The sequence below is a fragment of the Brassica napus genome, chromosome A6 (assembly GCF_020379485.1).
Source record: "Brassica napus cultivar Da-Ae chromosome A6, Da-Ae, whole genome shotgun sequence".
In the NCBI taxonomy this organism is placed as follows: domain Eukaryota; kingdom Viridiplantae; phylum Streptophyta; class Magnoliopsida; order Brassicales; family Brassicaceae; genus Brassica; species Brassica napus.
In genome coordinates this window covers 27,808,121-27,831,719 of record NC_063439.1, presented here as the reverse complement: position 1 = coordinate 27,831,719, position 23,599 = coordinate 27,808,121, and the positions used below count along the sequence as shown (strand labels likewise).

The 23,599-nt window shown below is 34.6% G+C and overlaps 4 protein-coding genes across 8 annotated transcripts; 2 read left to right on the top strand and 2 right to left on the bottom strand.

The window, feature by feature from the left end:
- The first annotated feature begins 283 nt into the window (after positions 1 to 283).
- Positions 284 to 3,245, top strand: LOC106386356 (multiple organellar RNA editing factor 4, mitochondrial). 2 transcript variants are annotated; one of them, XM_013826208.3, is made up of 5 exons: positions 284 to 684; positions 778 to 875; positions 951 to 1,016; positions 1,098 to 2,662; positions 2,785 to 3,245. In XM_013826208.3, the coding sequence occupies exons 1-5, from the start codon at positions 326 to 328 to the stop codon at positions 2,794 to 2,796; spliced, it is 2,100 nt and encodes a 699-aa protein (XP_013681662.1). In that variant the 5' UTR covers positions 284 to 325; the 3' UTR covers positions 2,797 to 3,245. The 2 variants fall into 2 exon arrangements, with proteins under 2 accessions (XP_013681662.1, XP_013681663.1); XM_013826209.2 differs by lacking the exon at positions 2,785 to 3,245 and having other exon boundaries at positions 1,098 to 2,674.
- A 955-nt stretch (positions 3,246 to 4,200) lies between these two features.
- On the bottom strand, positions 4,201 to 9,388 carry LOC106386359 (protein OSB3, chloroplastic/mitochondrial). 2 transcript variants are annotated; one of them, XM_013826212.3, is made up of 12 exons: positions 8,912 to 9,386; positions 8,696 to 8,834; positions 8,458 to 8,569; positions 8,140 to 8,304; positions 7,868 to 7,980; positions 7,635 to 7,782; positions 7,482 to 7,546; positions 7,224 to 7,389; positions 7,068 to 7,132; positions 6,828 to 6,993; positions 6,670 to 6,734; positions 4,201 to 6,547 (listed from the first exon to the last, which is right to left on the bottom strand). In XM_013826212.3, the coding sequence occupies exons 1-12, from the start codon at positions 9,238 to 9,240 to the stop codon at positions 6,422 to 6,424; spliced, it is 1,659 nt and encodes a 552-aa protein (XP_013681666.1). In that variant the 5' UTR covers positions 9,241 to 9,386; the 3' UTR covers positions 4,201 to 6,421. The 2 variants fall into 2 exon arrangements, with proteins under 2 accessions (XP_013681666.1, XP_013681667.1); XM_013826213.3 differs by lacking the exons at positions 7,068 to 7,132; positions 7,224 to 7,389 and having other exon boundaries at positions 8,912 to 9,388.
- A 603-nt stretch (positions 9,389 to 9,991) lies between these two features.
- On the top strand, positions 9,992 to 16,057 carry LOC106386864 (probable polygalacturonase At3g15720). Of its 2 annotated transcripts, XM_013826678.3 has the most exons (10): positions 9,992 to 11,648; positions 11,731 to 11,850; positions 12,597 to 12,734; positions 12,834 to 12,977; positions 13,081 to 13,110; positions 13,197 to 13,404; positions 13,503 to 13,584; positions 13,705 to 13,813; positions 13,916 to 14,029; positions 14,129 to 16,057. In XM_013826678.3, the coding sequence occupies exons 1-10, from the start codon at positions 11,619 to 11,621 to the stop codon at positions 14,354 to 14,356; spliced, it is 1,203 nt and encodes a 400-aa protein (XP_013682132.2). In that variant the 5' UTR covers positions 9,992 to 11,618; the 3' UTR covers positions 14,357 to 16,057. The 2 variants fall into 2 exon arrangements, with proteins under 2 accessions (XP_013682132.2, XP_048637395.1); XM_048781438.1 differs by lacking the exons at positions 9,992 to 11,648; positions 11,731 to 11,850; positions 13,081 to 13,110 and having other exon boundaries at positions 12,496 to 12,734.
- A 3,401-nt stretch (positions 16,058 to 19,458) lies between these two features.
- Positions 19,459 to 23,499, bottom strand: LOC106386361 (copper-transporting ATPase RAN1-like). Of its 2 annotated transcripts, NM_001316133.1 has the most exon segments (9): positions 19,504 to 20,126; positions 20,211 to 20,468; positions 20,569 to 20,763; positions 20,847 to 21,189; positions 21,270 to 21,328; positions 21,406 to 21,716; positions 21,795 to 22,221; positions 22,293 to 22,907; positions 23,067 to 23,381. In NM_001316133.1, coding segments are annotated over 9 exon segments (3,000 nt in total). In that variant the 3' UTR covers positions 19,504 to 19,649.
- Between the last annotated feature and the right edge of the window lie 100 nt (positions 23,500 to 23,599).

The window sequence follows — 23,599 nt, the reverse complement described above, 5'->3', positions numbered from 1 at the left end:
ACAACTAATCAGATGTCTAAAGACGTTGAGGAAAAGCGTGGTAGGACAGGATTCATATGAGATCAGCAAAAACCACTCTTGGGCTCATCATTGCGTGAGTTTATTATTATCCTTATATATCCCTCTCATCTCATGATACAAGTGCTTGTGACTGTTACTGTGTAGCTCTAGGCCCAATAATTGTGGTTAAATTGATAATTATGAAATGTTGGGTCATAGTTCATAATACCTGGAAAATGTAAGGGTCTTAGACTAAATAACAAATAATAAAAACCACACGAAAGCCCTAAACCCATCACTGTGTAGAGGAAAGTCTCCGGCATCAATGGCCGCCATGCTCTCCCACCGTCTCCGGCGAGTTCTCCTCGCCTTACCTTCCTCTTTCCAACGATCCTTCACTCCAACTCGCGCCTCCCATTTCCCTCACGTATCGTCTCTGTTACGGCAAACCCTGGCGGTGAAGCAACAACCAACGGAGCTTACTCAATCTCCGGCGAGATTGCTCTCGACGACACAGTATCAGTACGATCCTTACACCGGAGAAGACTCGTTCACGCCAGATAACGAAGGATGCGACTTCAACCATTGGCTAATCACAATGGACTTCCCAAAGGAGAATCCTCCGTCTAGAGAAGAAATGATCTCCATCTTCGAGCAGACCTGCGCTAAAGGGCTTGGTCTAAGGTTCGAATCTCCCTGATCACAAGAAAGTTTCAGTTTTTTTTTGTAAGATGTTTGTTAAAAGTTGATTGCTTTGTGTGTGTGTGTTTTGTTCAGCTTGGAAGAAGCTAAGAAGAAGATATATGCAATTTGCACAACTAGTTACCAAGGCTTTCAAGCGACTATGTCTATAGGAGAAGTTGAGAAGTTTAGAGGTAATGATTAGGAGAGAAGCATTAGAATGGACTGGATTTGATCTTTGATATTGATTGGTGTTTTTTATGAAACAGATTTGCCTGGGGTTCAGTATATTATTCCTGATTCTTATGTTGACGTTGAGAACAAGGTGTATGGAGGTGAGTTGTTTGGTTTCTAGAGTCTGTAACGTTGTGGAGTATTGGTTTGTAATTATTAAGCTCTGTGTTTTCAATTTTCAGGAGACAAATACGAGGATGGTGTGATTACACCTGGTCCAGTTCCTGTCCCCACTAAAGAAGGATTTGATTCTTTAGAGAAGGAGAATGCGTCGGAAGAAGATAAATCTCAGGAAGCTCAAAAGCAGCTAGATCAGGAGCTAACCTCAGGACAAGTGATAGGTCAAGGGAGTCAAACGCCTCCAGAGCAGAGATTTTTCAAGCAAGATCAAGGAAGTCGAATGCCTCCAGAGCAGAGGAGTTTCAAACAAAACCAAGGAACTTTGACTCCAATACAATGGCGACCGACCCCAAGACAATGGAAAGGTCGAGGTGAAGTGCCGACCTCAAGACAAGGGCCTTCATTTCAATGGAGTTTCAATCGAGATCAAGGAAATCCCACCTTAGGACAAAGGCAGGTTCAAGGTAATCAGATACCTTCGTTTCAAGGGAGTTTCAATCAAGGCCAAGGAACTCCGTTCGTAGGAAAAGTGCAAGATCAAGAAAGTCAAACGCCTTCATCTCAAAGGAGTTATAACCAAGGCCAGGGAACACCAATGTCAGGGCAAGGTCAGGGAAGTCAAGCACCCTCCTATCATATGGGTTATAGCCAAGGACAGGGAGCTCAGGCGCCTCCATATCAAGGATCACCAAGCAGTTACGGTCAAGGAGCAGTGGCGAACTACAACCAAGGGCCACCACAAGGAAACTTTATCCAAGGGACACATGAAAATTACAACCAAATGGGCAGAGGGAATAACACTCCGCAGAGTGGTGGAAACTCTGGTCCTTCACAAGGAGCAGGAAGTCCAGGATTTGGACACGGGCAAGGTCAGTTATTGTCTCCATATCAAGGGAGTTACAACCAAGGCCAGGGAACTCCAATGCCAGGGCAAGTTCAAGGAGGTCATTCATATCAGATTGGTTACAGCCAAGGTCAAGGAGCTCCGGTGCCTCCATACCAAGTAAACTATAACCATGGAACACCAGGAAATAATGGTCAATGGGCGTTTGTGAACTACAACCAAGGGCCACCACATTGTAACTTTCTCCAAGGGCCACATCAAAATTACAACCAAGGAGGTCAGTGGAATTACAGTCCACCTAATGGTGTAAACTATGGTCCTCCACAGTTTGGAAATCAAATCCCCCAATATCAGTTGAGTTACAATCAAGGTCAAGGAGCTCCATTCCCTGGACAATGGCAATGTCCAGGATGTGGAATGCTTTTGTATCAGGGGAGTTATAATCAAGGCCAAGGCACACCAAATCATGGACAATGGCAAGGATTTGCAAAAATGCCTTCATATCAAGCGAGTTATAGTCACAGCCAAGGAGCATCGGTGCCTCCACACCAAGGAACACCAAGCAGTTCCGGTCAAGGGACATCTGCAAACTTCAACCAAGGGATTCCGGTGCACTATAACCAAAAGGGGGAAGGGAATTACAATCTGCAAAGTGGAGGAAGCTATGGTAATACTAATACACATGGATCCGCAGGGTTTTCTGGACAAGGACAGAATCAAAGAAATGTAGCAGGTGATTGGAGCAACAACAATAATCCTAAAGACCCAATTGAAACCGGCAAAGTAAGTTCTTGAACATAAGCGTTTACACAGATTTCTTGTCTTAAAACTCCATAAAGCAAAATTGTCCTTGTCTCAATTATTGTTATGTATATATGTTTATTCGATGGTTCCCTTTGTTTCAGATTCCACATTGATTAAGATCTATCTGAGGAGAGAAATGAAGAAATAAGTGAAATTGGCAGCCGAGCATGAATCTTTCTGGTTAGAGTTGGCCATCAATGAGAAGTTCTGTTTTGTACAATTACCTACAGTGGTATCTGCAGGCTGGTCTTAGGCTACACGGGTATAACCAACCGCTAGTGATGATTTTGGGGAACCTGAGTAAAATAAGTTCATGTTCACAACCCAGCTAGCAGCTGTTTTTCTGTAGCCGTCGAGCATTACTCGGCATTTTGAACTTAGTTAGGTCTCAGCTTCTGTTTTGTCTCTTTACAAGCAGATGATGTACGTATTAAAGACAGTAAAGAGTCTAAAGACTAGTGACATGGGTTTTTGTCCTTTTATACAGTTGACTACTTGTATTTTCATTTTTGAAGTTACATTATCATCGTTCATCACAAGGCAAAGAGGCATTTTGCAATTAGTTCGTCCCTTTCTTTTACATGAAACGTACATACGTGAAAAGTAGTGCAAGTTTTGCTCCAGTTGAAGTCTCAGGCCTCTGTAGAAAAAAGAGTTGTCGTCCTCTGCAACTGGACTGGGGTTACATGTGGCCCCAAGCACGAGAGCTACTGATTTGGAACTGGTAGGATATTCATAGTACCGTGTGTACTATATATACATTTCATCAGCGTGGGTATTCACAGTCTTTGTCTTTGTCTCAAGACTTTACATAAGAAATGGGTAGCAGTAAAAGTAAAGAGCCTGAGCCTGTCTCAATTCAAAGTCATTGTGGTAAGGATTTTTCTAACAAGTTGTGTTTTAGTCTAAAGACTTTGTCTCAGCTGCAGGTAGTGTGAGGGAATGCATACGATTTCACAGGCAATGAGTTGATGTAAGTTGTTTTATCCATTCATAGTCTTTCTCTGTCTAAATGATTAATTGTAAGTTGTTGACTTGTTGGTCGTCTGATCCATAGATATCTTCTTTCGCCTAGATACATAGTCTTTGCCGAAAGACTGACTTCTCTGATAAGTCGTTGATTGTATTCTCCATTCAATCCCAACAAGTCCAAATACTGACCCTTAGTCTTTGTGCGAAGACCTCTTTTAAGCTGTGAGTATCGAGTCAATACATCTTGTTTTAGATTCACAAAGAAACTTCATAAAGCTGTGGGTTTTAACCTTGTCTAGATTCAAATTTTTGTCTCAAGACTCTTCATAGAGCCGTGGGTACTAAACCAGTGAACCATTTTCATCCAACAAGTTCTCAGGTGTAAGTAAGTAGTGAGGTAATGAATCCATTATCAGAGTCTGTTATCGAGTATATGAAAAAAAATGCATAGAGAGGTGAAGATGCAAGAACAACAAAGCCTGATCAGAACTTCATGTACAAGTTGACTTTGATTGATTCGAAGCAAAGATAAACTAAACAAGATATAACTTACTTTAAAAAATTTATTTCATCTTTCAAGAAACTCAAGAGCAAAATCTAAACAAAGGCAATTTGAGAAACAGAGTTTACAAGTTTGGGAACGAAGGGGATTTACATATAAACTGATGAAACACAACAGACTAAGAAGACACAAGATAGAATATAGCAATACTCGAGATGAGTGAGACTGATATTCCGAGACACAAACAAACTGTTAGGATTTTCCTTCAACAGACAAAAGACTTTACATAAGAAATAAGTTCACAGTGATGTTTGTGTTAACTTAAAGATACAGAACAGATTTATGTTGAGATGAATGAAACAGAGAGAGAGGACTTTGGATAAGAGAGTGTGAGAGAGAAGAGAAGGAGAACACACAGACATTTAACGAGTTCACGCCCATTAACGAGGGTCGCTACATCTCGCCGAGACTATGCTCGGAATCCACTAGAACAAAGGGATTACAAGAGGTTACAAGTGACTTCTCCCTTACAATTGTGATAAGGCCAAACGCATAGAGACAAACGGTCCTGCTTTGTGCTCAGACCTATACACCAATAGTAAGCCTTCTCTTTGTGGTCCAAAGTCTGCTAACTCAACCCCAAGTAAACCTTACTTTAACCTGAGTTCTTCTTTGGTTAGCATTTGAATATTGCTAAGACTTGCTCATCAAGTTCTTATCTTCACACAACGTACACATCTTTTCGGATCACACACTGTCTGGCATATCGGAATGTCCGTGGAAGATGATCGCTGCATGTATCTCTCTCTGTTGCATCTTTCCCACTCGCAGACTTCTCATCTCCTCCACCAATTATCAAAGCAGAGAAACACAACAAGAAATTCAAAAACAAGCAAAAGAATCATCAAAGAAACAAAAAAACAAAAAAGTAAGAAGGTATGTATTTAAAGATAGAAAACAAGAAAGCAAATGAGACATTGTGGAAAATACGAGAGGGATAACTCTTTTATTTCAAGATCGATTAGAAAAATAACTAAGTGATCATAAGTGTCGCAAATAAAACATATCAATCTCTAACGATCAATGAGGGATTGACAGGATGACTGTTCTATTTGTTTTCACAAATTACACATAAGTTTTTCCTCATTATCAATAAAGTAATATAGAATTTTCCCCAAAAACTTATAATGTGAAAATACGCAAGGGGAAACAATTTATTACAAGATTTGATAAAGACTAACCAAGTGATCTTAAGCGTCAAGACAAATGAAACATAACCATCTCTAACAATGTTCTATCTTATACGGACCGGAGACATGTTCTATTTTTTTTTCACAAATTACACATAAGTTTTTTCCATTCTCAATCAAAAGTAATCAATAAATTCCCCTAAAAACCTTTAAAATTTTGCAAACAAAGATCTTTGACACAAAAAAAAAAACAGTTTGTATACTATTTTAAAATTCATGGTTTATAAATTCTGTTAAAAAAAAAAAAGAAGAGTGGAGAATGTTACCTCACCGGCTCACCGCTCGAGGGAAAGAGCTAAAAACTCATCGGACTCGCCGTTTACTTCATCAGCCGTCGCCGAAGAATCCATGGTTCTGGCAAGGAGAGGAAAAGATCTAAATTTCATCGGGCTCGGGGAGAGACCAGAGCAATGTTATGTAGCTACTTTGATGTGAAGAAAAGTTCTCTCACTCTCCCTCAGATTATATAATGAAATTTTGAAAGCAGAGAGCCGTTACAAACGGAGAAGTAGCCGTTGGGTTTAGCCCATTTTCAAAAAAGTAGCCGTTGGGTTCCTTTGGAGTTTGCGAGATTAATCTCATATGGGCGGGTCCACAGTAGTAAAAAATATACTTAAGTATTAGCTTGCATGGTAAAAAATATACTTAAGTTTTCGTCGTCTCTGGCGCCGATTCTCTACCAAAAAGCTACATTGTTGGGTTTCTCCTATTTTATGTAAATCATAAATTATCAAAATATCAATTTTCTGAACTTGAAATGCTAACTCGATTTATTTATTGAGCGACCCTTACATTAATCTCTAGTTTTTGTTGTCCACATTATTTGTTTCAAAAAATGGAATTAATCAATTTTTTTTTTGTTACTGAATAATTCATTAAAAAACTAAGAAAAAATGAGCCCAAATCATGATGTTCATATTTAAATATGTAGAAATAAAAGTCAAACACCCTTTTTACATCGTGGGTCACCAAAATCAACATGGGGGTATGTTTCAATAAGGATGCAAAACGAACTTAGGTCCGGTCTGGTATTTCTTCATTTAGTGGTGGTAACTTTGACAATACCCAAGTTGGAGAATTGTCCAACCACAGAGCTTCACCATTCTCCTTATGCTTGAAATCAGGAGCTTTCGCGTTTGTCTACACGTAGTTTCCAAAATGTTAATGAGAGTAGAAAATGAACACAAAGAAGCGAAATGGGAAGAGACGAGATCTTCAAGGTTTCTAAGATGCCACGAGCAACAAAGCTTATTATTTATTACCCTTTTTAATCTGTTGTCCCACCATTTGTCTGGATTCTGAACCAAGTCCTTCCAAAGCTCCTCTCCTACATATATTAAGACAGCTTATTTTACAAAACTGAGACAGTAAGTAAGCGCCAAATAGCTGCTGCCTAAGACTTGGTTAAATGAGAACTTACTTTTCTGTTTTTTCAATGTTGGCTGGGAGACTGTATTGGCCATTAGAGGTTGTTCTTGATTCGTCTTTAGAGGTGGTAACTTTGACAGTACCCAAGTAGGAGAGTCGGTCATCCACAGTGCTTCACCACTCTCTTTATGCTTAAAGTCAGGGGCTTTAGCATTTGTCTACGCTTGGTTCAAAAACATTATTGGGGAATGTCAAAATGAACATTAGAGACTAGTGTCTTCAAATATGTTACCTTTCTTGATCTGTTGTCATACCATTTATCAGGGTTCTGAACCAAGTCCTTCCAAGATTCCTCTCCTGCATCTCAAGACAATGTCGTTATAGTAAAACGAGACAGTAACAACATGTTACATAGCTGCCTAAGACTTGATAAAAAGGAGAAGTTTACTTTTAACTTGTTTGGATGTTGGCGTTGAGATAGTATTAGGCATGAGAGGTTGTTCTTGATTCTTCTTTAGAGGCGGCAATTTTGACAATACCCAAGTAGGAGAGTCAGTCATCCACAGTGCCTCACCACTCTCTTTATGCTTGAAGTCAGGGGCTTTCATGTTTGTCTACACGTAGTTTTAAAAACGTTACCGGGAAAGGTCTGAAAAATAAACATGAGGGGGATATGTGCAGAGACTAGTGTCTTCATATATGTTACCTTTCTTGATCTGTTGTCATACCATTTATCGGGGTTCTGAACCAAGTCCTTCCAAAATTCCTCACCTACATTGCAGGACAGATCGTTTGAGGAGAACGAGATCGTAACAAAATGCCACATACCTGACTACTAGTTTCCATTTTGGAAACTTACCTTTAAGTTGTTTCAATTTTCCTTTAGGGAGAAAAACATCAAACTCAAGCTCATTGAGTTTTTGTAAAACCCAATCCGGAGCATCGTTAAGCCACAGAGAAAGACCACCACCAACCTTGCCCTTAAAGTCAGGATGTTTAGGTTTCACCTGCACAGAAGAATATCAATAAACGAAAAGATCTTATCGAATATCATGACTGAGGCAGAAATGAATCCAAATCAAGTGTGTTTACCAATCCGCTGGCTTTACTCCCACGATAGTCCAACCACTCTTTAGGATTTTCAAGTAGATGATTCCAAGGATTAGAGGTCCCTTCATCCAAGACTATAACCTTCTTAGATCTTGCTGAAAAAAAAGAATCAAACTGTTAGTTGAACATACAATAAAAAACAATGTATAAGAAAAAACAAACGTAGCTCACAAGAGAGTCGATCAGTATCTATCTACAAGTTGAAAGTAACAAAGAAGTAACGTTAAGTATAACAAAACGTCATAAAGACATACCAGGCTGCTTCTTGGTGCTGAGTTCTTCTATTTCAGGCAATGGGATGCTGATTTCTTCTGCCTCAGTTGCGTTTACCAAATCCAACAACTCTTTAGGATTTTCAAGTAGATGCTTCAAATCATCAGAGCTTTCTTCAACCATGACTTGAACCTTCATTGTTCTTGCTGAAAACAAAAAAAACACAATATAATCAAACCTGTTAACTCGAACATTGTATCGAAAAGCTTGACTTGTTCAGGACCCACCACCACTTTAATAAGTTTAAGAAAACAGGTACTGAACATAAAACAACATCATAAAAAGAACAAAAGGCATACAAGTCTGTTTCTTGGTGCTGAGTTGTTCTATAACAGATGGTGGGAAGCTCATTTCTTCTACTTGGGGTGGTGGGATCGCACCCTCTACGAAGTTGAGATTCTGAACCATAATCTGTTATAAAGAAACAACCTTCATACGTTATTATTATGAAACCAAGCAACTATACATATAAAAGGGATGACAAAGGAGACTAAAGAATCTAGACTCAAGTTCTTGTTTTTTCTTTTGAAAATTCACCTGGACATTGGATTGAGGATAGGTGACATTGGCAGGAGGTGAATCTATAAAGAGCTTCCCGGAGATATGAATCCGATCATCTTTCTTTACATGGTGAGCTGCTATTTTAGCTAATTCACCTTCGAATATAATCGGAATCCTGCAAATAAATAAAATAAAAATCTCAACTTCGATTCATCAACACTCACAAAAAAAAAAAAATAATAAATAAAATACCAGAAATCAGATGATTTTAAACCGGAGCGTTGAGAGATAACCGTCCCAGCCCAGGACTTTCCGTCGGAGTAACACTTAAATTGAACCGGTTGATCCACGAACCCGGTTAGGTTAACCTGTTTCGCTATTTCCGGTTTGTACTCAATCACCGTCGGCCGAGCCAACTCTTTCTCCGCCGTAACATCCTCCGATGATTCCGCCGCGCGGATGGCTGTGTATAAGCGGATTTGGTGAGAGATCGCCCGTTTTCGAGTAGGGAGTTTGGCAGCTCTCGAGTGGTGAAGTGAGGAGCAGAGAGCTCTTGTCAACGTCCGAGAAACCAAATACATGGTTTCATACGAATCTGATGACCGTCTCCGAGGCTCGCTGAAGTGTGGCCGGAGAGAAGATGAAAAGCCCTAGTTATCGGCGCCAAGGGGGTTTAAGGGAAACCAAATTGGAAAGTTTATTCTTACTTCGATCATAAATGTAATTTAATTGCGAGCTGGTATTGTTATTATTTAGTTCTGGTAAGCCTTTTAACATTTTTAGATCCAGAGGCCAAATTTAGATTATTGGGCCATTTTCGAATTTGGAGTCGTGTTGTTCTCTTTTTCTTTCCTATTCCAAATGTCACTCGCGAAATTTAAATATTTTTTTTTATTTTTTTACAACAAACTGCTCGAATGACATTTTGGAATAGAAAAGAAAAAGAAACTGCAAAAAAAGGCATACAAGTCTGTTTCAAAATAGGTAACCAAATATTTTTTGTTTTCTTTAGATGGTCGAAAAATATCATTTTCGATATAAGTGATCTAACGACCATCATGTTGCTAAGAGAAGTTTCTTTATCCATATTAAAATGTTTCAGTTTTCTTTTGGTGTATGTAGAGTGATGTAAAAAATATACTTTTTGAGAATGCTCGATTTGTAAACATAGAAAATATTGTGTATGCCTGAGATCTTTCATCGTGAATGCTCAGTTTAAATAATCTGATGTCTTTTATATTTCTCTTTAAGTTTCAATAATGTTAAGATTGTCGACGTCTACCGCGATTATCAACGTATATCGCGATTATCACAAATCCTAATGTTGTTTTCTTTATGGGAACACAAGGGCATATATGGAAATTTAAGTATCTTTATTTTGACAAATGCTCACTGAGACGACTATAGCATATACTTTCATATTGATTTAGCACATATAACGATCTCTGCAATTTTATTGCACATAAATATTCAGGTTTGAAACTTAATGCTTCTGGCATTTTAAATACATCGTGCATTATCATCGGGCAGAGAAAGATCGTAGTAGATGCCCCTTCTGTGGAGCCATTCTTTCTTAGAGTTGTGGATGATCTCAAATAATGTAAGACATTTCTTTGGAGAAGATTGTATTGTGAACACATGCTAGAGAGATTTCATACACAATGTCTCATTTTGGTGGGGTTGTTAAGAAAAGTGTGATATGGCTGATTCCAAGTTTTTGTATTCTTAGAGAGGTAAGTTTTGTAAGTGTAATTTGGTAGCACTAGTTAATCTTGCTCTTTACCAATTTGTAATTTTTTCACATTAATTGATATTATAAGGTACTGTCTTCATTATCTAACAATAGTAATGTTTTAATAGATTGAGAATCAGAATATATCTTATGTCATATCCGGTGATCCCGTCTGGCCAGATTATTTTCTTCAAAATACATTTTCTTTCCGAAGTAGTGTAACCTAGTGATCAAATTTTAAATGTTTTTATGATATGTTTGGGGTTCGATTTCCAGAAAATGCAAAATTTTAAAATATTGTAGGATACAAAACATATCGAAAGTTTTAGAGTTTTATAGGTAAAACCGTTTGTAATTTTTGTGTGCTATGAAGAAATCATGTTCATCAAAAATGTTATACATGCAAAACCGTCCATCGATCTGAGTGTTACAAAGAAAATTACATCATGAAATCGTGGTTCGTGAATTTATTCGTCAATATCGCATATTTACAAGTAGTTGATCTTCATAAAATATAAAAATTAAAATAATATAATGATGTAATTAACTTTTTGACCAGTATAAAAAAACATTTATCCTTCTTTACTCTTCAGTGGATTAAATTTTTATTCGTTATGGTCAAGATCATTTCTGAGTTATCCCATATTTTCTTATGAATAATAAATCTTTGCTTTTATTACTAAAAATCAAAAAGATAATTTTTAATATTATCTTTCAAAATTTTTTCTAGAAAGTAAAGTCAGTATAAGAATAAAATGGGCTATCATATAATTTCAATTTTTTTCTTTTATCTTAAATAATAATCTATATATTAAAGTGTAAAAATTATTAAAATATAAATGTGTATATTTTCGATGTCAGTCTCCATTAAGTTTCATATAAATAATGATTGTAAAATATCATTAGGTTAATGCATTCTGATTGTAATATACATCCAATATAATTCTACTTTTGAATTTTTCTATGCATTTTATTTTTTCTGTTTATGTATTTTTATCTAGCTTGCAACTTATATTCTTGATTATTTTGAAGGAATATATTTCTTAAATTTTTGAAAAGATTTACTTCTAAGAATAATCATCTAATTGGATTAAGTACATCCCCTATATGCGATTTTCAGAACTACATCTATGATTTGTAAGTATATAAATATGTCATAAACAACACATACATAGACACAATAACTTACAATCAATCATCTGATATCAACATTTTTTTCTTTTGATAATGAAATCATCTTATCATCCTCACATAATGGTACATATGATGTCAAATATATATAGTTTCTCTTTTATTTAATATTTTTATTTCCATCTGACCTTGTTTTTGGATGTTCTAGGAAATCATAGTACGTGTTGTGTTCGTGGTGACGGCAGTCAATTTTGGATTTTTAAATGGCCAAGTCTATGATGTTCTTAAATTTGGTGCTAAGGGAGATGGTACTACCGATGATTCAGAGGTATTATCTCGATTTTTCCATTATAGTATATTCTATTTAAAAAAAAAAAAATTATAACACAACTCATCATTTTGAGCTGTATCAAGAGAAGCTTATGAAGTTTAGAATCATGTATATTTTACAAAACAAAATGATGAAACTGAAATAATGATATATTTTCTTGCAGTATGAACAATTTTGAAATCTATACTTATTATTTGTGAAGTGATTTTTTGTAGTTAACCTGTCATCTTAAAATTGTTAAACTAGTTAATGTTGTTGACCTTTAATGAATTTTTATAATTAAAAACGAAATTTGTATTAATAATATTAATTTATATGTTATATTAGATAATTGGTTATGAACTAATACAATAAAATTGTCAAAAATAAAAACATTCTTTAAAAATGATAATTCTTATATATATTGTGTTATTATCCAGAAATAATATTATAATTATAAAGTTAAAAATTAAGATATGAAATAATTTGTAGTTAAAAGCCAAACAAAAAATTTCCGAATCGCAATTCTATTCATTAAATGGATGTGCCATGATTCCCCAGCATGATTGGCACCATGTTTCTCTATAACAGTTTTCTTGTATAAAAACTTTTTGTAGTCAAACCAAAAAACATAATAACCAAGCCATATATTTACTATTTAATTTCTATGTTACTTGTTCCTACAAGTAGATCATAAGTGTTTTACAAATATTTAGTTATTTATCCACTAATTCGTATAAATTTGTTTTTTTTTCTGGAAAAAGGCGTTTGTAGAAGCATGGAAAGCTATGTGCAGTAGTGGTGGGAGTAATAAAACCCTCCTTATTCCTTCAGATAATACATTTTTACTACAACCTCTAGTGTTTCAAGGTCCTTGTAACTCTCCATCTGTACAAGTTCAGGTAATACTGAAAGACTTATAATTTTAAGATCCATTTGAAAACTTATTTATTCAAAATATTATGTGTTCATTGGGAATGTATTTGTGATCAAATTTACAGTTGGAAGGAAAGATTGTCGCCCCTATTAACAAAGCAGCATGGTCAGACTTTAAGTCATACGAATGGGTCAGTTTTAATAAAATCATCGGTCTAACGGTCCTTGGTTCAGGAACAATCAATGGACGTGGTTCATCTTTCTGGGAGGTGAAATATTTTTTATATATTAAAAGAAAAAAAATGTTTAGCTGTATTTATAATCAGAAAATGTGGGTCTAATGTTTTTTTTTCTCATATTCATTCAATCCAGGCCAATATGCCAGCTTCTAAACGCCCTACTGTGAGTACATATAGTTGTTCTCTATTAAATTGACTTTAAATTCTGCTACTAAAATCTCATATCGAAAGGTTCTCTTTTTATTGTAGCAATTGTATTTTGAAGGATGCAATAATCTTGAAATAAATGGAATAGCCTCACTCGATAGCCCGAGAAACCATATCTCAATCCACAATTGCACACAAGTGAAAATTACGCAAATAAAACTTATTGCGCCTGGTGATAGTCCTAACACCGATGGAATTGATATTTCAACATCAACTGATGTAGAAATATATGACACTATCGTTGGAACTGGTACGTAGTTAGATATCTCTCCTTTTGGAATCACTAAATTTCCAATTTCAAATGGTATAATATGGTTCTTTGTATTTCATTATGTTAAAACATTGCAGGAGATGATTGTGTAGCTTTAAACAGTGGAAGTATAAATATCAACATCACAAGGATGCAATGTGGTCCTGGACATGGAATAAGGTATATCCTTGATTAGTTTCTTTTTTCAACTTGTATGTGATTTTGTTAATGCCATCAAATAGATACTAATTTTTAATTTTTATAACAAAATATTTTCTTTATGTTAATGATTATATATAGTGTGGGAAGCTTAGGAAAAGATGGAGAAGAATCTATAGTTGAGAACGTCCAAGTGACCAACTGCACTTTCAATGAGACGAACAATGGAGCGAGAATTAAGACATGGCCGGTAATAAATCTTTAACTATATTTGTTTATATAAGAATTAAATGAATTGTTATAATAATGATAAGATTTGTTTTACTTATTTGTATTTAATTTTATTGTTTAGAATGGAAAAGGATATGCAAGGAATATAGTTTTCATGGATATCACGCTCACTGAAACCAAAAATCCAATTATAATCGATCAACAGTATATAGACAAGGGACGTATTGACGTAGAGGTAAATTATTTTCTTTCATTCAGTAAAGTATAAAGCTTCTAAGCAGACTTTAGGTTATTTCTATTTATTATTTATATTTTTTGTATATCTTCTTAAAAGGAATCATCAGCAGTGGCGATTAGCAACGTGACATTCACGGATTTTCATGGAACGTCAGGACAAGATGAGATTATAAAGATAGATTGCAGCGAAGTCACATATTGTAAAGATATTGTTCTAGATAGAATTAATATTACTACGGTGGATGGAAATAAGCCAATAGTTGAATGCAGTAACGCATATGGAAATTCGACCAATGCTTATGATGGTTGCTTGAAGACACAATAGTATATCTTTTTATATCAAATAATTGTATTTATAAATTGGGAATAATTTATCAGATGAATGTAATATTATATTATCATTTATCAACTATTATGTATTCATGATTGAATAAAATGTTTTATGTGTTAGATCATGTTGGTTTATTCATGATGATGGTTGATACGATCAAGCATTCTAATTTTTGGTGTGTAGAAAATTATAAAACCAGATGAAGAAAAAGGAAACTAAAATCGAAAGACAAGTGTAAATAACTCGCAAACATGACCATGAGTAATATTTTTAGAATGAAACACACATTCATTCTCCGGAGGTTTACTTCCATATGATTGTATAGGTGACTAATGATGGGATTAAAATGGTTTTGGTCAACAAAACTTAGGTTTTTTTTATTTAAATAAATTTAAAAAATTCATAAAATATTTTCTTAATTTTAAATAAAATAAGCAATAAATATGACAGTGAAGAAAAGAAAAAAAGACAATTAATAATATATTAAACTTAAAACTAAAATTCTTTATATTTATTTACATATTTATATCAAGATTATATTTCATAAACACTTTTTATTCTTAAATTTTCACATATAATGGGAACTTATATGCAAAATAAAATGATGATTTTTGCCTTTTGTTGGTATAAAAAATTAATTTTTAACTTTTAAAATAAAATAGATATCTCCAAAATAAAATAAATATGGCATCATGGACTTATGATTCCCACCCTGGACTATCAATACAACAAGATAGGTTATCTAATAATATCATGACTATGTGAAGATACGCGCCTTGCAAGGGATGAAGACGCATAATGAATATTATATATACAAATTACTTTTACATATTATTATTTATTTTGTGTTCATTACATATTATAAAATTATAAATATATTGAATAATTAAGAAGGAAGTAACTATATTATGTATATAATAAAATTGGAGTAATCACATAAATCAAAATAATCCCTCTTGTTTATTTTTGAATAATGTTTATTGCTAAATAAATAAAAATAATCATTTAATTTATTTTATATGTTATATAATTAAATTTAAATGATATTGACATAGATATATAGTATATTTTAATATGGAGAATTATTAATTAAGGCTTCCTACTCATATAATTTTATTAACATTTGTATGTTATCAAATCTTTATATTTTAAATCATTATTTGTCATCTATATATAATCTTTACGTTAATGATTATATATAGTGTGGGAAGTTTAGGAAAAGATGGAGAAGAATCTATAGTTGAGAACGTCCAAGTGACCAACTGCACTTTCAATAAGATGAACAATGGAGCGAGAATTAAGACATGACCGATAATAAATCTTTAATTATATATTTCTCCTTTTTTTTGTACAACAGATGGATAATTTTAATTATATTTGTCCATATAATAATTAAATGAAGTGTTATAATAATGATAGGATTTGTTTTACTTATTTGTATTTAATTTAATGTTTAGAATGGAAAAGGATATGTAAGGAATATAGTTTTCAAAGATATCACGCTCACTGAAACCAAAAATCCAATTATAATCATTCAACACTATATAGGCAAGGGACAAATCGACGTAGATGTAAATTCTTTTCTCTCTGTAAAATGTAAAACCTTTAAGTGGAATTTAGTTTTTATTTTATTTTTTACTTAATAGGAATCATTAACAGTGGCGATTAGCAACGTGAAATTTAAGGATATTCATGGAACATCACGACAAGATGAGATTATTTACTACGGTCAATGGAAATAAGCCAGTAATTGAATGCAGTAATGCGTGTGGAAAGTCGACCAATGCTTATGATGGTTGCTTGAAGACACAATGATATATCTTTATATATCAAATTAATTTAATTTATAAATTGAGAATAACATATCAGATGAATGTAATAGTATATTATCATTGATCAACTATTATAAATTCATGATTGAATAAAATTGTTTTATGTGTTAGATCACGTTGGTTTATTCATGATGATGGTTGATGCGATCAAAATATATTATAACTTTTCTGGTCATGGTATGTTAGTTTTGTAATTGACTATTTTGTGTGTTTTTGTAGAAAGTCTTCTAACTTTTCTTTATAACCAAAAAAAGTAGAAGTTTTTTTAATCAGCATATTAGTTTCCCAACTGAATGAAGTTTTATAGATTTTTAACTTTTCAAAAAAACTGCTGTATAAATTTTTTCGGGAAAGACTTCTATAGAAGTCTTAATACCGTCACATGAAATCTTCAATGTGTCGCAAGAAGTCTGCATATATTAATATTGCAATTGACCATAAAGAATTGAACATTTAATATTAATTAGAAGACTTCTTAAGAAGTCTTTTGGCGGTCTTCTTTTGTTTTATTCATGGATTCTTGTAAGAGTTCTATAAAAATCTTCTCTCAAAAAGTTAAACATGGTCAAGTGCAAAACTAACCTATGAAGACTTCTTGCGACATTTTGAAGACTTCATGTGTTCGTAAGAAGACTTCTACGAAAATCTTCTTTGAAAAAGTCAAATATCTGAAAATTTTGGTCAATTGAAAAATTAACTTGATTATTAGAGAAGACTTCTATACAAATTTTCTCTTGTATTTTCGAAAAAAAATTCAGAAAAATGTAAGTTAATATTTAAAAAGAAAGACTCTTCCTTCACAGATTTACAAAGAAAGATTTTTTCTTCGTAAATTTCCAACTGCAAAAGAAGACTTCTTTCTGTGTTATATTTTAAATAAACTTACGTTTCTTATAATTTAAAATGAATTTTAAAATTCTATTGTTATTTCAATTGTATTAGTCAAAATTAGGGTTCATGAATGAAATTCATAACTTAATTGGTTTATAATTATGAGGCTACAAACATTCATGTTTATTAATGTTTCTACCTACTGAGAGAAGAATTTTTTCAAAAATATTTTCTCCGTTAGTTTTTTTGGAAAAATTGTATTTTCAAGAGTGTTAAATAACTACAAGATATATTTTTAAACTTTAAAAAATATTAAGTAATTTCAAGAATATCAAGTCATGTGGTGTAATGTGTATTCTTAGATCATAAGATATACTTTTTAGTTTTCATGAGATTTAAGTAACTTCGAAGTCATATATCTATACATATTTAGTGTTATGAACTTATTTTATGGTTGTTATGTTTTGGAACTTATATCATTGTGTTACAAACATATTTTTATGTTTGTTATGTTTTGAAACTTATATTATTGAGTTATGAACTTATTGTTATGTTGAACTTGTGTCAACTCTTGTATTATTATAAGGCTCTTTTTTAATTTTTCACAACCATAATCTTAACAAAAGATTTACAGTGAAGACAATACTTTATGATCACAAGAACATGAATAAATGAAACACGCATTAAAATATTGTTTTAATATATTAGAGATAAAATGAATATATTATTTACAATACTATATAAACTATCAGAACAAGAGTCTTATAACCATAAAAGAGAACTTGAGTTTTCTGCTTAAATTTTAGTATTTCGTTTAATTTGTGTGAAGTCTTCCGAGAAGTCTACTTGAGAAGTCTGCTCGTGAAGTATTTCGAGAAGTCTTATATGAAGTCTGATATATGATCTTCATATCTTTAAAAACTGCATATCTAAAAATGTTTAAAATGATTTCATGCAAAGAAAATTTTCAAAAAATAAAAATTTTAAACTTAAATAAGAAAAAAAAACAATTACAAAAACATAAAAACACAGAAATATGTCCAAATTTGTAGATACTTTTAAAGGAGTAGAAGATAAAAACCATGAAATAGAAAACATGTAAAACAAGATAAAGTAGTAAAACGAATATGAAACATTATATTTTTGTTGCACCCATTTGAGAAAAAAATAGAGAATGAGTAAATTTTCTTTATATTGAAAATATTTCTATTAGGTTAAATATTTTCGGTTCGGAAGACTTCTTGGAAAGTCTTCTAACATAAAATGCACTAGAAGACGTTCAAAGAATCTTCTAAACCCTATTTTTACTATTCGTCACAAAAGATTTCCCAAGAACATTTCTCTAGAAGTGAAGAAGAATTTTGGAGAAATCTACTAATGAAGTCCGATTCAGATCTGAAAAACATGGATATTCAAAACATTAAAATGGCTTCAAAAGAGAGAAACATTTCAAACATATTTTTTGTTTAAATAATAAATAAAACAATCATATTAGGTTCAATCTATAGTTTTTTTTTACATCTAACATATAAAAACACAAGAATACATATCTAAAATTTATAGATCTACCTTTAAAGGGGTGGAAGATGAACCATAAAATTAAAAACATGCAAAAATAAGATAAAGTACTGCGAAAAAACATGAGATAAAAATATGAAAAATTGATATAAAGCTTGGTGTTTTCAAATTCAAAGAGATTGAAGAGAGGTTGTGTAGTTTTATAGTGGAAAACATTATTTTTTTGTTGCAGCCATTTTATATGAAAAGAGAGAACGTATGGATTTTCTTTATATAACGAGATAAAAATTTCAATCAAGTTAAATATTTTTGGTTCAGAAGACTTCTTGAAAAGTTTTCTAACATAAAATGTACTAGAAGACTTCTAAACCTTGTATTTACTATTTGACTCAAACGATTTCTCAAGAAGACTTCCATAAAGAATTTATATTTTTCCATACATGTTATATTTTTAAATTTTTTAAACGACTATAAATTACTAAAAATAAAAGAAAATCTCAAATTGAATTTTTTTAATCAGTGGTTTAACTTTTTGTTATACAAGATACAAATGATCATAAAATTTTCAGGTTAAAATATATGTATATATATATATATATATAATATTGTGTAAATTAAACTATATACCATATAAAATACATGTTATTTTAATTTAGAAATTTGTATTGATTTTTCAAAATGATTATAGATTACTAAAACTATCAAAAGTCTCACATTAAGATTTTTCAAAATGATTATATATTGAAAGATTTTTATACTGAATTTTTGGTTAAAATTTTGTCCAAATCGTTTATCAAAAAGAAAAAGTTTTTGTCCAAATCATCTTTTAGCTTCAGACTTTTTTTTCACTTAAAACCCACATTTGGCTATATAAACCAATTTTAACAACGAAGACCGATAAACTTAACCGTTTTGTAGGAGAAATAAAAATTAACTAATTTGCCATTGTACATCAATCGATCACAAGAAAGGACGCCATTTTTTACAACGAAGGCCGAGAAACATCGCAAGACCCATTTTTATCGTCGTTACATGATTACAAACAACAAACCAAAACAAAAGTAAATCACTCAAATTAAGAAAGAAAAAAAAAAAGAAAAAGACTTTTACTCCTTGGTGATCTCCAAAATAGTGGTAAGTCTCGGCTTCTTGTATCTTCTAAGAAGCAAAGACGAGCAAACAACACTCACCGAAGAGAGTGCCATGCACGCTCCTGCGGCCCACGGCGGCAGTTGCACCCTCAGGACCGGGAAGAACACTCCTGCTGCTATCGGTATCGACACCACGTTGTAAGCCATGGCGAAAACGTAGTTCAACCTGATTCGTGTTAAGGTTTTGCGAGAGAGATCGATGGCTGTAATAACATCTTCTAAGTTGTTTCTCATCAGAACGTAATCAGCTGCTTCTATTGCTACATCGGTCCCTGCACCAATGGCCATTCCCACGTCTGCAGCGGCTAGAGCCGGCGAGTCATTGATTCCATCTCCAACCATCGCCACCGTGCTTCCGTCTTTTTGCAGTGAACGGATCACTTCAGCTTTTCCTGCTGGCATTACTTCCGCTCTCACGTCTTCGATACCAACCTGCACTCGTGCAGAACCGAACCGTAATGTAATTAACCAGAATAACCAAACCAAACCAAACCAAACACAATGAATTTCTTTTACCTCTTTGGCGACTGCTCTTGCTGTTCTCCAGTTATCACCTGTAACCATAATGGGTCGAACCCCCATTCTAAGGAGACCTTCCACGACTACAGCAGCTTCTCGCTTTAGCGGATCAGCTACTCCCATCACCCCTACTAATTGGCCGCTATAGGCTACAATGACTCCTGTCTTTGCGCTTTCTTCAAGCTCCTCAACAAACTTCTCGACGTGGTCTGGGATGGTTATGGAGTTTTCTGACATAAGTTTACGGTTTCCCACCTGATCAATGAGAAAGATAAAAAAACTTTATTACAGTTGCGAGAACAGGACCAGAAGCAAGAAGTTGATATAAACATGTTATGGAGTTTTAAACTCAAACCAGAATCAGCTTGTTGTCTACTAAGCACTGAATGCCTTTCCCAGGAAGGGCAGAGAAGTCTGATGTGTCCAGTAACCATCCAGCGTTTTGAGAGACTTTGTTACTTGTGTCGCCGTCCTCGGCAGATTCATCAAAGAAGTGGAAATGACGAGCGTACTCAACTATAGCTTTTGCCAACGGGTGTTCACTACTAGCCTATGGAAAGTGAAAGATGCTATGAATATCTTTAGTTACCTCACTAACAATGTAAGAAGCTAAGGGAAGAGGATTCAGCTTACCTCAGCGGAAGCAACAAGTGTGAGGAACTCTCCACGGTCCATCTCCGAGAAGACTTTAGCGGTTGTCACGGTAGCTTTCCCTTGCGTTAAGGTGCCTGTCTTGTCGAAAATTACATATTTCACTTTGTGAGCTTTCTCCAATGCATCACCTCCTTTGATCAATACACCATTGGTTGCTCCAACTCCTGTTGCCACCATGACAGCGGTCGGTGTTGCCAAGCCGAGTGCACAAGGGCAAGCAATTACCACAACGGATATTGAGAACATAAGCGAGAAAACAAAGTGAGTTCCGTTTTGGGGTAGCCATTCGTCTGGGTAAGCTCCAACAGCTCCACCAATTGACCTACACTTATCATTTGATTCAAGCAAATGAGAATAAACTAATCCCACATGTCTTCCATCAGCTAAGGAACAAGATCTCACCAGCCTACTAAAGTGAACAATGCCAAAGTGATCACCACCGGAACAAATATACTCGCAACCTGAAAAAATGAGGATACATTTATTCACATGCTAAAGATTATATCACATTTGTGACATGTTTATATAGTCTACTTACATAGTCTGCAAATTTCTGGATAGGAGCTTTGGACATTTGGGCTGTCTCCACCAAACTAATAATCTGGCTCAGAACTGCATCAGATCCCACTTTTGTAGCTTTGATGTGAAGAACACCATGCATATTGATGGTACCACCGATCACTGGTGAATCAACCTCTTTAGATACAGGAACAGATTCACCAGTCACCATACTTTCGTTGACGTAACTTGAACCCCACACCACAACACCATCTGCAGGGATCTTCCCACCAGGTAGAACTTTTAATGAATCACCAGGATGGATCAGTAATGCATCTATCTCTCTTTCTCCTACAAAACGAAAGAACTGAGCCTCAAAAAAAGGCTGAATAGTTGATGTTGTTAAGGAGAAATTCAATGATAAACTACCTTTGCCTTCGATTAGAATCGCTGTTGCTGGAGTAAGTTGTACTAGTTTCTTCATAGCATCTGAGGTTTTCCCCTTTGCAAGAGATTCCAAATATTTACCCAGCAAGACAAATGTTATCAACATAGCACTTGCATCAAAGTAAGTTGGTGACCAAAACCCAGTGACTGCCCCATATAAAAGAGCCCCAACAGAGTAGAAGTAAGACGCAGACGTGCCCAGAGCGACCAGCACATCCATGTTAGTTGAACCATTTCGAAGAGCTCTCCATGCAGCAACATAGAAACGCTTGCCAATAACAAACTGAATCACACTTACCAAGGCCCACTTCAACCAATCACCAACCATGAAGGGTCCACATCTCCATACCAGCACGGTGTCAAAAAGAGCAATGTGGGGGCAGATCACTTGAATGAAGAAGAGTGGAATCTGCATTCAAAAGAATCAAAATGAGTGTGTGTGCATTCCATAAAGGATGAGAAGCAGATAAGTTTACTCACACTGAGAGAAAGACTTGAGATAAAACGACGAAACATGTTTGAGGCCTCTCCAGTATCTTTAGAAGTCAGCCTCTCGTAAGGACTCATGACACGCAACTTGAACTTCCCATACCCTTCTCCTTCAATCCCATCAACCAAAGATCTCGAACTCACAACCTCAGGATCAAACACAACCTCAAGCTCCCCCGTTATCCTGTCAAGACGAAACTGCCTAACCCCATTCAATCTAGTAAGTATACCTTCAAGAACCTGAGCATCAAGCTCGTTCAACACACCATCAACCCTCAAAAGGAGCTTATCCTGCTGATTACTCTGCACAAGAGAACCCTCAAAGCCAGCATCTTCAATCGCAGTCACAATATCATCTTTACTGATCACGTTAGGATCATACTCAACTTCTCCCAACGAAGTAGCTAAAGCCACAACAGCTCGTTTCACTCCAGGGAGATCTCTTAGAATACCTTCAACAGAGTTAACACAAGCAGCACAAGTCATGCCTCCAATAGTGAACTGACCCACCAAAGTAGCTTGCGTCTTGGTCCCAGAAGTAACAGGCTCAGCCAAAATCTCGGCTTCAAATCCAGCGTCCTCTATAGCCTCTTTAATGTCCTCTTCCTATAAAGATCAAATCTTTAATCCAAGATCTAAATTTGGAAACAATTATTAAAAAAAAAAAAAAAAGCTTCAATCCAGCAAGAACACAGCTTAAGGATTTTTCAGACAATAGAATTAAAAAAAGGAAAGAAAAATTATATTTAAAAAAAAAAACAAAACCTTGACTAAGTTAGGGTCGAAGAGGACATCGGCTCTGTTCTGTAATAAAGCGACGGAGGCTTTGAAGACGCCGTTAACGCTCATCAAAGCACCTTCGACGGAATTAGAACAAGCGGCGCAAGTCATACCGGTTATTCCCACTTGAATCTTCCGTAAACCGGAACCGCCGCTTCCTTCCTCGATCTTACTCAGAGAATCGTCGTTGTCGTCGTCGTCATAGGAATCGAGGAGACGAACTTCCTCCATGGCACCGATCTCCGCAGCAGTGTCTCCGGAGAGGGGAGTAAGCTGTAAATCCCGTCTACTCGGCGCCATGACGGAGAGAATGGATTTTGATTGAAATCTCAGAGAACCATTTTGTTGGATCCTTCTTCTTATGTAGAGACGAAGAAATAATAATAATGGAGGGTTTGGTTTTCTTTTTGAGAGATGGAGGAAGGAAGGTGGAGAAAGCAATTTGTCAACTAAATCACGCACCTAATTTTGACTATTTTACCCCTGGCCATTGTGTTAATTTCATGTATGTATATGAG